Source organism: Nothobranchius furzeri, chromosome 16, assembly GCF_043380555.1.
Source record: "Nothobranchius furzeri strain GRZ-AD chromosome 16, NfurGRZ-RIMD1, whole genome shotgun sequence".
Classification (NCBI taxonomy): domain Eukaryota; kingdom Metazoa; phylum Chordata; class Actinopteri; order Cyprinodontiformes; family Nothobranchiidae; genus Nothobranchius; species Nothobranchius furzeri.
The window spans coordinates 55,078,718-55,092,556 of record NC_091756.1 but is presented as its reverse complement, the minus strand read 5'-3'; the positions used below and the strand labels follow the sequence as shown (position 1 = coordinate 55,092,556).

At 40.4% G+C, this 13,839-nt stretch overlaps 1 protein-coding gene across 2 annotated transcripts; it reads right to left on the bottom strand.

The window, feature by feature from the left end:
- Nucleotides 1–1,263: 1,263 nt before the first annotated feature.
- Nucleotides 1,264–5,512, bottom strand: rpl36 (ribosomal protein L36). Of its 2 annotated transcripts, none has more exons than XM_015962233.2 (4): nt 5,429–5,512; nt 4,409–4,503; nt 4,137–4,271; nt 1,264–1,384 (listed from the first exon to the last, which is right to left on the bottom strand). In XM_015962233.2, the coding sequence occupies exons 2-4, from the start codon at nt 4,499–4,501 to the stop codon at nt 1,295–1,297; spliced, it is 318 nt and encodes a 105-aa protein (XP_015817719.2). In that variant the 5' UTR covers nt 4,502–4,503; nt 5,429–5,512; the 3' UTR covers nt 1,264–1,294. The 2 variants fall into 2 exon arrangements, with proteins under 2 accessions (XP_015817719.2, XP_054605542.1); XM_054749567.2 differs by having other exon boundaries at nt 5,425–5,506.
- Between the last annotated feature and the right edge of the window lie 8,327 nt (nt 5,513–13,839).

Sequence of the window (13,839 nt, the reverse complement as noted above, 5' to 3'; positions counted from 1 at the left end):
TTGGTAAATGTTTCCTTTACCCCTAAAAATGTTGATGTAATATATATACACACACACACACACACACACATATATATTTATATATATATATATATAGTTATGATTTCTGCAGGTTGATATTGAGCTAGGTTAATATTATTGTTTCTGTTTGTACACCTGCTTTATTTTGTCATGCTCAGAATTCAACTGTAAATATTGATTCTTATGTAAGCCTGTAAGCTTTATTGGTTAAATAAAACTTGTTTAAAAACGTAAGCGATTCCGCCATATTGGCAGGGTAAACTTGTCAAAAGTACAAACCAACACAAGCCTTCCATGCAGCATGCTTCAATAGGATGGGTTCCAGTCAGTTGGAACAGGATCTTTAATTACCTTTATGCTCTGGGCTTTAACCACATTCAACTAACATTTTATTTTGTTATTTTAAGCTCTTTTAACTAGCACTGTAACTGGTTTTGATTGCTAACAGGTTGCTGCTGCTGAATGACTTTATATGAACATAAGTTTTTAGATAATAAAATCATATTTTAAATGCAATTAAAAGATTAAACAGGCCAAGCCATTCAGGGTCAGAAATGAACTTTAAGGATGTATTTTTGAAGTGTTGAAAAAACATTTTGCAGGTTGCTTATCTGGATTGCATCCGTTAGCTTCAGATTTGTTAGCTTTTTTTAACCTGAATGCTTTGATCTTAGATTTGACTTGTAAGATGGCCCCAAGCATTTTTAAGGCTACAGGCTTTCAGTTTGATTTTATTTTAATAAAACTGTCTTCCAATTGAATAGTTGTAATGACTGTAGGTCTAAAGACTAGTTTACATTAATCTGTAACAGTGTACTTCAAAGTAGTAACAGCACAGCTTCAGGAATGCTAGCGTCACAAGAGGTCCCTCAATAACTATGCACATTCCAGCTGGATATTCAGCAGCATCAAAGCCAGGACTACCTAACAGTTTTCACCTTTACCCAGTAGCTGTTAGTATACTAAACACCACCTATCTTTCTCAAGCGTAGCCAAGGCCCATCATACCCCTACCAAGAACAATATGACTTCAGGCTGAGTTTTGTGCAGTAAGATTTCAGCCTTTCATTAATTGAATATCACATAAGACTGTGTACACACACCTTAGATTTACTTTTTGAACTCCACACAGGCTGCTTCCAAAAGTTACCTATACCAACAATTTTTATTAAAAAATAAAATGAAATTCTTACGATAATCAAAATACACATTTGCATAATAAGAAAGTAGCCAGAAGCTTGATTAGTTTAACAAACATTTATTGAGTCAGACTTTAGTCCTTCTTGGCAGCAGCCTTTCTCATGGCAGCCAGAACGTTGCTCAACTCCTCTCTCTTTCTCTTGGCCCGGATGTGAGTGCCAATCTGAAAGAAACAGATTCATTTCAGAGGGGTGTACCTCATTCATCTCTTGCAGTTTTCAATTTATTTTCTTATTTCCTGTAAATATTTATTTTATTACTCAGTATTTTTTATAGGTAGCAAATCAAATTCAGTATTTTTACTAGAGCATTTTCAACACATATTTTATTCACTGTACAACTGTTTATTGTTCTTGTGAATCTAAATATTACATCAAAACTTCTCCACCAAAGAACAATAAAATAATTCTCTATTCTATTCAGTTAAGTGTCTCACCAAGGTCAGATCAACGCTAATGTATCTTTTTAAACTCTACTACAGAATCAACACCAGTTCCTTGTGAACCACTCTGAAAGGACTGTCGCTCAGGCTGCAGCTATCCACCATGCAATGACTAGCTTCATGTATGATAAAACACACCACAATGAATTTAGTGAAACAATTACAGCTTGGGGACCACAATACGTGGAGAGATGCATCTCACAGGCTGCTTTTGTCCAGTGACCCTGACCCACTTTAACTTTTGTCTCAGAGCTCAGTCACAAGAGTCATGTTTCACAAACCATCTGAGACATTTCCTGCACAAATTCACTGATGGAGCAAAGTGTTCCAGAAAGGAAACACCCCAACATTCATAACAGCTGTGATTAGGGTTTGGAGGAATTCTGGTTTGTAGTCTATGATGGTGGATTTTATTTCCAGGAGTGAACTCAACTTTAATTTGTTATTTTAAAACGTCTAAACTGCAAGTGTTTTACTAAAGGGTTGAATGATTTGATAAATGATTTGTTTGGGCATCAGGAGCTCAACAGGTTGAGCCGGTTATCCAGTAATTAGGGATGCACCGATGGATCGGCATTTGATCCCAATGGGCCGATAGCGCCCCTATCGGTTTTGATCGGAGTTTTCAAAAAGATCAAAGCAGACCAATCAGGTAGGGTTGTCACGGTAACCGGTGTAGCTGTAAACCCCGGTAAAAAAAAGTTGACAATAAAAATAACCGTCTTGTTTTAAAAAAAAACTATTATCTCAGTGGATTACCGTGGCTGCGGTGTAGGCGCGGTGACCCTTACCAGCCACCGTATCATCTGCTGAAGTTTCCGGCGGCACATGCACGCTTTGTTGTTTACAACCAAAACTTTCTTGAAGCTAAAGCTGAAATAATGGCCAAAGGAGGAGACGGCAGCGCTCAGGACATTTATTATCCCTCAAAGAAGACAAAGTGGGAAGTACGGGCATCTTTTGGATATTTGAAGAATGTCGAGGGACAGTTGATAGAAGACGGCTATCCTGTTTGCAGCACGTGCAGAAAAAGTGTCTGTGAAAGGCAGCAACGCTTCAAATCTCATGACACATCTGCGTGACCATCACCCACAACTCTACAGTCAACGCAAGGCAAGCTAACGTTAGCCTTTTAGCTAAAATGCGTGATCCGAGGATTTGGGTTGAGGGAGAACGCAACGAGTCGCTATAAAATGCAGCCGCAGCGCCGCTACCTGCATATAAACCGTGTCGCGGACACCCCCATGTTGAAATGACGCTATGCATTACGGGGCTCCCAGGGGCAGATAAAGAGTTGGTCTCTCTCCGAGAATAATTATTAATTTAACAATCATTACTGCCTGATGACATTTTCCCAAATCTGCAAAGCTCACTGGAAGGACACAAACCGAGGACAATATTTTCCTGATATAGGGTTTATTACTCAAGTAAGGGTAAAAAAGTATCTGATTAGAAGGCTACTTGAGTACTGAGTATCATCTGATCTAATATTTTTAAAATGATGACATCAAACAGACATAAAATAAGAAGTTATGGGCAAATATTGGTATTTTAAAGACTAAAGGGGAAAAATGTAAACAAATAAACAACATAATTACAAAATAACACATTTTAGGCAAAATTTAGACACAAACTGAGGACAATATTTCCTGACATACAGGGTTTATTTAATTGTGTGAAAATGTAGCACGTTTAAAAAAAATACCTCGATAAAACCGTGGTAATTTTGGTCACAATAACCGTGAGGTTAAATTTTCACACCGTGACAACCCTAATACAGACCATTTTAGATCAAGTTACATTTCCTTTATTCCCAGATTATGTAGTTTGTAGCACTCATTATAATGTTGTAGAAAATTTCTGGACAATCCACGCGATCGGTATCGGTGATCAGCATTCTTTGATATCGGTATCGGTGATCGGCAGCAAAAAACCTGATCGGTGCATCCCTAGTGTAAAGCGCTTTGGAGTCCTTACTCTGAGAGGCGCTATACAAGTGCGGGTCATTTATCATTCATTTAAACTGAAATATTGTTTGTGAACTTAAAGAGCAAGTCACCCCCTACTAGATTCTTACTCAACTCCCACTTCCTGTTTAAAAAACGCAACAAATGCTGTTGCCTAGCAGACCGAGAGGGTGGAGCCACTAACATATACAGACACACACAGGCTTACAACGTCATTGTGACGTCATAATGTACCAGCTAACGTTGTAGGGTACCTCTTGGCCCTATGGCAGATTTTAATTCAAATGCAGTGCAGTTTTTACCTGACAACGGCACAACACTGACAGTTTTAGGCAGAAAATTCAAATTTGAACTAAAATGCACTCAAGTGCTAAACTATTGACAACACGTGTCTGCAGCACGATTAGACATGCATTTATATAGTTTATCAGGAAAAAAAAATTGATTTGGGGGTGACTTGCTCTTTAACATGAGAAATCCTAACCAGCTGAAGATGAGATACTCACCCTCTTCTTGATAAACTTGAGGGCTCTCTTGTCCTTGGACACCTTGAGCAGCTCCATGGCTCGCCTCTCATATGGAGCAAAACCGCACACTTCACGGATCATGTCACGAACAAACTTGCTGTGTTTGGTCAGCCGCTGGACAGAGACATAAGTGTATCATCTCAACGCACGGCGGAAAATGTTAGATCTCATGACAATTTAAATAACTTGGAGGACAACAAAGTACAAGCATATGGGTACAAAAAAGAAAGAAAGATGAATTATATATTTACCCCCCTCCGACGACTGTGCTTTGGAGCGGTCACATTTTTGGTGACTGGATGACCTTTGTTAAGGCCAACGGCCATTGGGTAGCGGATAGCCATATCTGAAGAAACACATGTAATCAACATCAGTACTGTACAGGACCTACACACACAAAACCAATATTAAACAGTAGCGTAGGCCTACTGTGACATGCGTGATTGTGACACACCTTCAAACATTAAGTTTGAGAACAGTAAAACTGGAACACTGACGTCACCAGTTTTGTACAGGATTCTAACCCGAGTTATCACCATGTTTTTTTATCCTGAAACATGAAGACAGGGACACCAGTCCTGCTCCTAACTCGTATCCAACTAGTCCATTTGGGTAAGAAACCACATGATCTAGCCATAATTCAGAGTAATATATTGGACCATTCTCTTCCTGGTGGAAGATGATTTTCACCTCCATCAGCCTGGACAGGTCTCCTGTTTATCACAGGAGCCACAGCCAAGACTGCGCATGCTCACTCTTTAGGTGCAGTTTCCAAGCATGCTTGTTTTGGACCGAAGGTCTGTAAAAAGGTGTGTTGAAAAGAAACATAGTACACTACACATACTACTGTGTCATTTACAGCTGGTCTTCGGTCGTGACTACGTGCTACCCTGCAGGATGGCTCAGTGAACTACGTCCAGCGTCAAATTCAGAGACCGGTTCCGACCGCTTGGAGTCAATACACGACGGTAAAACAATAGTTTGAACTCCGCGACAAAACACCAGTGGTCTAGTTTGTATTAAGCTGTTTGGACGCTTTTGGGAGTAAGACTTTCTTCGTGTGAATGGTGAGAACTACGTCCAGGACAACGAACATCGAAAACCGATATTTAAGGATTTTTATGACTGACTTTGCAACAATACCAGCCGGAGAGATAACGTAGAGTGCGTACACCTGTTTGACCTAAACATCTGCGGTAAAACCATGCGGATGGTAAAGATTTAAAGTGGATTTCGACTTAAACAATATATGATTTAGAGGGACTACCTACTGGTGATGATGGCGGTCAATCCGGAAAGGCGGTTGCACGAAAGGGGCGGGGTTAGAAAGGATTGACCCGGAAATGAATTGTGAAGAATAATGACAGCGTCCCCTCGTGGCTATAGGGAGCCTAACATCGAGCTCAGATTCAACTTGACAGATGGGAGTACTCGATGGGAGTCTTGGTGCTTGAGGGCCCATTCACAGCAGCTTGATGAGTTCAAGAGGCGTAGGTGTACAGACGAGGGCTGCATTCCATCCATCTATTTTCTAAACTACGCACCTGTGAACACATACATTTATACCATAGATGCACCGCCATGGAATGGGTTAGGGCCCTTGAAACACCGGCTGCCATTGCAGATGGGGCCCCCAGTGCATTCATTTCTGAGGAAGGTGCTTTTTCACAAAATCAGACAAGGTATGGCATGATAATTTAAATATAAATAAACAAAATAATTTTAAATATAAAATATAGTCAGGTAGACTAGAAAAGTCACTAGTAATCAGTCCCGCATTTTCGTTACTTTTCACGTGTCCCGCAAGTTGAGACTCATGTCCTGCATTATTGACAGTTTCCCGGTTCGAGTTTCAATCTTATAAAATAAACAGTGGAAAAATCTGCCTGTTGCTGTCAATCAAACGGAGGTGGGACTTTAACGCAGATCTGGAGCGTGTGTATGTCGATGGTGTGGACGCACCCGAACCACCAAAACAAGCGTGAGTGAGCATGGAGGAAAAAATGCTGTAAAGTCGTGAATTAAACATGTTCAGAGATACTCAACAGTCTGTTGTTTCTGAGTCGTGTTTTCATGTCTCGGTGTCTCGGTCTGATATGAAGAGGTCAAAAGCAGGTTTTCCAGTAATTAGACAGGTCCATGATAAACACAATAGAGGTTCTAACACAGACAAGGTGCAGCGGTTTCATACATGCTGAGCCCCTTAAAGCACTGTGAAGAAATAATGATAGAATAAATGCAAGCTTTGATCACTTATTCTCCGACATTTGAGGCAAAAAATAACTCTAAGAAACTATTATTAGATTAGATCTGAATTTTTTAGAGATTAGAATCTGATGTTTATTTCTCTCACCTAAAATTAGAAGCGATGTGTTGTCATGTTAAAAAAACGTTTGTTTCTGAATTATGAAAAAAATAGCAAATAAAGCATGGATATTTTTTCAATGAGATGCTGATTTTAGTGGAAAATAGATTAAAAACAAACAAATAGATCTAACAAATATTACTGGTAATTTTAATGTCATTCTGTTGTGGAAAACATTCAGTGAAAACTCTGAAAAGCTGCTTAAACCTGCATTTTTTATTATTATTATCGGCCATCTATACTATTAAAATGATCAGAGCCACTACAGAAGGCCCAAAGAGCCTGAGTTATGTTGTGGTAACTTGAGAGGAACTGTGAAATAGAAAAGCTGTTGCTGTATGCTTCTTCATGTTGAATTCAAATATAATATATACAAGAAATATATGATGATAATAAGAATAATAATTTTATGTATATGTAACAGTGGTGTTAGGGCTAAAAGGCAGAATTTTTATTTTTTTTTCTCATTACATTGGAACTTCACGTTGTCCCACATTGAATAGTCTCTGTCCCACATTTGGCAAGTTGGGATCTGGCCACCCCTTGATGTACTACGAAAACACTGAGTGTTTTAAAATCCCAAAGTCAGTAAACTACGATGTTAACCTTAAAAACAATACATAAACCAAAAAGATCACATAGATCTTCTAAAACACACAATAAGGGGTTTATTTATCTTTTTTTTTTATTATTATTATTTTTTTCCTTTGTCCTGTCTGGCTGTGAAGCAAACAGAATTGATGTCTGAATGCTGGAGACAAGCCTTACAGATTTACTCTCAGGTGGAGCATCAAAGCATCTGCTTTTAATGTCAAGCCTGATACATAAAACTTTATTGTTATTGTTTTTGAATGCTTTGTAATTACGACCAGACACGGAGTCAGAGGTGAAAGAGAAAGGAAAAGACAAGGGGGGGGGGGGGGGGTCCCCACAAAAATAAACAACAATGAACAAGAGTCTGCTTCTAGACCTGCAGAAAGAGAAAGAAGAGAAAAAATAAATAAATAAAAGATGGGACACACAACAATACAACAAGAGCAAGCTATCACTGCGTCAACTTGAAGAAATATACAATCAACATTGTTTAACTAAACAATCACACGATAATAAATCATAGTGTATTTAGTGGCAACGACAGCCTTAAGACATGTGTTGAACGTGCCCAAGCCCATACTTATGAGAGCACCATGTGAGCACCTGTGTGTGTACACGTGTTTGTTTATGTAAGGTTTCTCTATAAAAGCATCCAATAGAGAGTGTGAGGGGCCACAGATCTGCTCCCCAAAGATGTGTAGGAGACGGAGGGAGCTCCAAGTCCCAGAGAGCCAGGCGCTGCCCCAGAACACAGGAACACCAAGGAGACTGCAACCAGAAAGGCCCCTGCCCCCCTCGAGAGGCGAAGAGGATTGCCCCGGGGGGCCACAACCAGCAGCCGGCAGAGTCCCGGGAGATATCAGCGGCAAGCCCACAGGCCCGCCCGCAGCCTCCCACCCCCTAGCCGGCCAAGCCTGGGACCCAGCAACCCAGGGCCCAAAGCAGCAGCATTGCAGAGCCTCACGGAGTCTGAGGGCACCAACCTAGCCCCACCCCAGCAGAATATCTATGCCCATCCCTGCATTTGCACAACTTCCAGAATATATTAGACATAGGACATCCAGGTAAGGTTGGGTCCTCCCCTTCCTGGACCTCCCCCTCCCCTGTGATGGGACAGCAGAGGAGCCAAGGTCTACCTGAGGCCCCTGATCCCGGGCCAGGCTCTGCTGCATGTTCCTGCCTTCTTCCCGGCAGCATACATGTCAGGACCCGACCCACAAGGCCCCGCCCAGATCCCTACACGGGGCCGGCCACCCCCACACCCCAAGCCCCCAGACCCCACCCAGACCTGCCCAGGGGCAATGCAGCTGCCAGACAGCGACCCATGGCCGCCGCCAAGACCTCCAAGGGGCCCCACTCACAACCGCCAGTAGTCCACCCCCGGAGGCAACCCAAACACCTCCAGAGGGGGGCAACAGCCCCCCAGATGCTCCCACCATGCCGTCAGAGAGGTGCTGATACTAATACTTTTGAAGCCTTCATGTTTTCTTATGCTTGAGCTAATAAATGGTAAGTCTGAAAGCTCTATCGTATCGCAAAGTGTCTGCTCTATATCTAACCAGGACTCATCTAGTGGGTTATCTTGCAACCATCTTGGCGAATATTGCAGCCTGTTGGCTAAGAAATAATAATAAAAGTTGGGTAAATCCAGTCCTCCTCTGTCGTTGGTCTTCTGAAGCGATTTTAAGCTAATTCGTGGAGGTTTATCCTGCCAAAGGAATTTAGTAATTGAGGAGTCCAGAGATCTAAACCAGTCAGCTGGTGGTTTGTTTGGGATCATTGAAAATAAGTAATTTATTCTGGGTAAGACCATCATTTTAATTGTAGCAACCCTCCCCATGAGTGATATCGGTAAGGATTTTCATCTTGCAAGATCATCTTCCACTTTCTTTAAAAGTGGGATGTAGTTTAGTTTGATTAGATTTGCCAAATTGGGAGAGACATTAATTCCCAGGTATGCGATATTCCCTGACTCCAATTGTGTATTAAGCAAATTGACAAAAGAGAAATTAATTGGTAGAAATGTGGATTTTAATCAGTTTATAGAGTAATGTGAAACTCTTGAAAAAGAGTTTATCAGTTCTACTGAATGGGAGAGAGAGGACTGAGTATTCTGGAAGGACTGAGAATTCTGGAGAAAGAGTAAAACATCATCTGCATAAAGACTGATCTTATGTTCTGTTTTCTTCCACTTTATCCCTTTATTATCTGTTGTTTGCCTACATGCTGCAGCTAGTGGTTTGATAAAGATAGCAAACAGTGGGGAGGGGGGGGGTCCCTGCCTGGTCCCCCCCCTGAAGACAGAAGCTAGCTGATATTTAGTCATTCATCCTGACACGTGCTGTTGGTGAATTGTATAATGTTTGTAGCCAGTTTCTGAAGAAGTTCCCAAAACCAAATTTATGTAAAGTTGCAAATAAGAACTTCCAGTTAACTCTATCAAAAGCCTTTTCTGCATCTAGAGATAATATACTAGCTTCTATGTTTCTACTGTAAGAGAAATCTATCAAATTAAGTAATCTGCGTGAGTTTGTGGATGACTGTCTACCCTTAATGAAACCAATTTGGTCAGGGTGTATTATGAAGGGGGTTACCTTCTCTAATCTTTTTGCCAGGGCTTTACAAATTATTTTGAGATCAACATTAATAAGAGAAATTGGGCGATAACTGGTAGGAAATGCAGGGTCTTTGCCTGGTTTTAACAAGAGACTAATATTGGCTGAATTTATGTTTGGCTGTAATCTGCTGCTCTGTTCGATTTCCCTCACCATTCTGAAAGATGTTGGAGCCAGAATGATCCAGAATTCTTTGTAGAACTCTGCTGGAAACCCGTGTGGACCTGGATCCTTCCTATTAGGGATGGATTTAAGGGCTTCCTGGTGCTCAGCTGATGTTAGTGGCGAGTCCAGGACTGTAGCTTGGCTGTCTGATAATTTAGGAAGTGTTATCCTGTCAAGGAACTCATTGATCTCGTTATCTGATGGGTTTACCTGTGGTGAGTACAAAGTTTGGTAAAAGTCTCTGAAAGTGTTGTTTATTCTTTCAGGGTCATAAACTATATTCCCGGTTGGGTCTTTAACAGCAGATATGGTAGTTTTCTCTTTATTTTTAACTGGCTAGCTAAAAATTTACCTGATTTATTGCTATGTTCAAAGTTTTCTATTCGTAGTCTTTGTGCTAAAAATTGTCATTTTGTCAATAATTCCAAGAAGTTCTAATTTTGCTGTACGTAATTTGCTCAGTGACTCTTCTTCTGTGGATGCCTCTAAAGACTTAATGATTTCTTCTAACTCCTGAATACGTTTGTATTCTGTTTTTTTCTTATGTGATGAGAAAGAGATTATTTTACCTCTCATCACTGCCTTTCCTGCCTCCCAGAGAACAGATGCTGATGTTCCAGGCAGGTCATTATGTTCTAAATATAAAGCCCCCTCCTTTTTAAAAAAAATTCTATAAAACTTTCATCTTTAAGCACTGATGTATTAAACCTCCAGTTTTTGCTTGGTGGGATTGTCTTCTTGTTTACCAGAGTTAAAGAAACCGGAGCATGGTCGCTGACTGCTATGGGATGTATCTCAGTGTCTGAAATGTCAGCCAACAATGAGCTGCTGACTAAAATAATCCAAATGTGAATGAGAGTGATGGACGTGTGAGAAAAAAGTATACTCTCTACGGTTAGGATGAAGAGATTGCCATGCATCACAAAGCCCATAATTATTCATGTACTGTTTAACTATATTAGTGGATTGCCAATTGCGCTGAATCCCAACTGTACTGAGCCTGTCTGTTAAAGTGTCCATCCAAAAATTAAAATCACCTCCCAAGTATAAGTGGACAGTCCAAGTGTTCGGAGAGTACAGAGAAAAAAATACGAAAGAATGGAGGGTCATCAATATTGGGACAGTATATGCTGACGATAAATAAGCTTTTGGTCTGTATAGATATTTTTAACATTATAAATCTACCCCCTGGATCTGAAATTATGTTCAATTCTGTGAAATTGATGTTTTTGTGTATTGAAATAGCTACACCTCTTTGCCTAGAGTTATAGCATGCAGAGAACATGCTGGGAAACTCAGGTGTTTGAAGTTCATCTGCAGATGTGGCAGATCTATGAGTCTCTTGTAATAATATTATGTCTGCTTGCACTCTTTTTAACTGATCAAAATTTTTTAATCTCTTCTCTCTGGAGCCAGCTCCATGTACGTTCCATGAGGCAAACCTTAATGCACCCATAGATGTGTGTGTGAGTAGCTATAATATGATGCCTTCATGTGTATGAGATAAAATAAGTAATTAAACGCATGCATTAATCTTATAGTAAATAATAGAGAGTAAATAATAAGGGTATTATTATAATCATTATTATTATTTGCAACATTAACAAAATAATAGTAGCAAAAAAATTAGTTTTTTAACAATATTAATATAAAGATATTAATGCTGATGATGATAAATAATAAATAATAAAATAATAATAATAATAATAATAATAATAATAATAATAATAATAATAATAAGACAAGCCCAACAGTGTTTTGATGAGTGTTTTGGCAATGAAATGCCTTAGGCTTCTTATCTGTGTGACTGTGCGTATGGAGTCTATACGTGTGTGTGTGTGTGTGTGTGTGTGTGTGTGTGTGTGTGTGTGTGTGTGTGTGTGTGTGTGTGTGTGTGTGTGTGTGCGCGTGCGTACGTTGTGTGTGTTGCTGCAGTGTGGAAAGAAAAAAAAGAAGAAGCTAATTGTGCCATGCAGATGTAAAGATCCAGAAGCAGATAAAAAAGGCAAAAAAATGGAATTATAAAGGTTAAATAAGAAAATGCAAAAAGAAGAAAGAAAATAAAGTGTTGTGGGTGTGAGGTGGTGAGGGAACAGGTGAACAAAAAGGGGTTTAAAACAAAGCGCAATGCCTGGAGAACAGCAGCCCTTAGACTGCTGCCTCCCAGGCTGCTGAAGGCACGGCCTTTTTATCCCAAGTGTGGGTTTCAGATAGCCTGGCAAGCCAGACTAAATAAATGTATTGTTCATTTTTTATCTTTGCAAACTTTGCAAAGCAAGAATTTGGTCTAGTTCACTAGGCTAGGTCTCAGGGGGATTCGTCTCAGCTGTGCTCCTCATCAGCCTGGAGGAGAGGAGGAGGAGGAGGGGTGGTGTCTGGCTGATCACTGGGGCTGTGTGATCCTGGCTCCTGCACTTGAAGAGGCCAGGCTGATGGTTAGGGTTGCCAATCGTCCCTTGAAAAACGGAATCGTCCCGTATTTAGAAACACAAGTGCACGTCCCGTATTGAACTCAAAAGGGACGCACTTTGTCCCGTAATATAGTATGGATCAAAATTAGTCTGTAGTCTATTACCGGAATTAACGCTTTGTTTGAAAGCCAGCCCTTCGCCTGCTCTGTGACCAATGAACTGGCCGCATGCTTACATACGAATATGACGATACAGATTACCGCTTATTTCATTGGTCGAGGAACGGTCGCTTGGGGAGAAGATACCGGAAGAAAACAGACGACAGCAAACAGCACGGCCAACCGGGAAACTAACGCCGACACTGCTGTACAAGTCTCGGACGACAGTACCCCTCCGAGAAAGAAGAAAAAAGGCTTCAAAAATACAGGGAGGAATGGGAAAAGGAAAATTCCTGGCTGGAAAAACTGCGCGATAACACCTATAAAGCGCACTGCACCATGTACCGGCGCAGTTTTTCCAAAGGGCATGGTGGACTCACTGACCTCAAGCAACATGCGTCTAGTAGTAGCCACATGAAAAACATAAAGGACGTGAAATTACGGGGAACCCTCGATCAGTTTGTCGTCCACAAGGCCACGGCAGAAGCAGATATGGTAAGTAAACATTGCTTTTTTAAACCCTCTGGTTAAAGTGAAGGTATTTATATGAAGAAAAAAAACCCACTGTGTTGGGGCTTGTTTACTATTATTTTTATTATTTTTGTTGTCTGTTTCTGTTTTGTCATTAGTTTTTCTATTTTTTTTAACTTGGGTGTTTAGTTTCGATGTAGCCTTGTCTTGGTTTATATGTTGTTTGGATAATTTTAAACTAAAAGGATGGATAAATACATAATAAATAAAGTGAACTATTGTATTGTATAAAAGCTATACAATGTAATAAATATACAATAAATGTTTTCCATTTATTTACCACTGTAAGTGTTCTATGTGGTGCTTATAACCCAGGTTTACTTCTTATCTCCATTGGCAGGTTAAACATCTCTATGGATGAGCTTTATGACGAGTGTGTCACTGCAACCAGCCTTCTGGAGCCCCTCACCAAAGGACCTCAGGAGAAGGAAAAGTGGCAGTCCAAGGGAACAGCAGAGAAGTGTATAGAAATTCTTCAGGCAGCTGACCTCTCCAACATCCAGCCTGTTGTATCGTTTGTACTCAGCATCCCATCTTCCACTGGATTGGCAGAGAGGATTTTCTCTCTCATGAAGAATAAGTGGACTGATGTGCGGAACAAATGTTCTACTGAAATAATTAGATGTGAGCTCATTGTCACTCTAAATTGTGACATGTTTTGCTCAGAGTTTTACTCTGCAGTACTGAAAGACAACTCCTAAATGCAGCAAGATCTCAAAAGAAATACAAATGGAGAAAATAGTCTGTTTTCACATAATGTAGCATTGAGCTTTTGAGTTCATGAGTTTGGACTTTTTTTTTTTACTTCAACCGTAGGCTACAGTCAAGGCCTTTGAGGCACAA

Coding starts and splice junctions, on each gene's coding strand:
- rpl36 (XM_015962233.2), bottom strand. CDS start 4,501: ATGGCTATCCGCTACCCAATGGCCGTTGGCCTTAACAAAGGTCATCCA. Junction 4,272..4,408: donor AGCACAGTCGTCGGAGGGGG/GTAAATATATAA, acceptor GTCTCTGTCCAG/CGGCTGACCAAACACAGCAA. Junction 1,385..4,136: donor TCAAGTTTATCAAGAAGAGG/GTGAGTATCTCA, acceptor TGTTTCTTTCAG/ATTGGCACTCACATCCGGGC.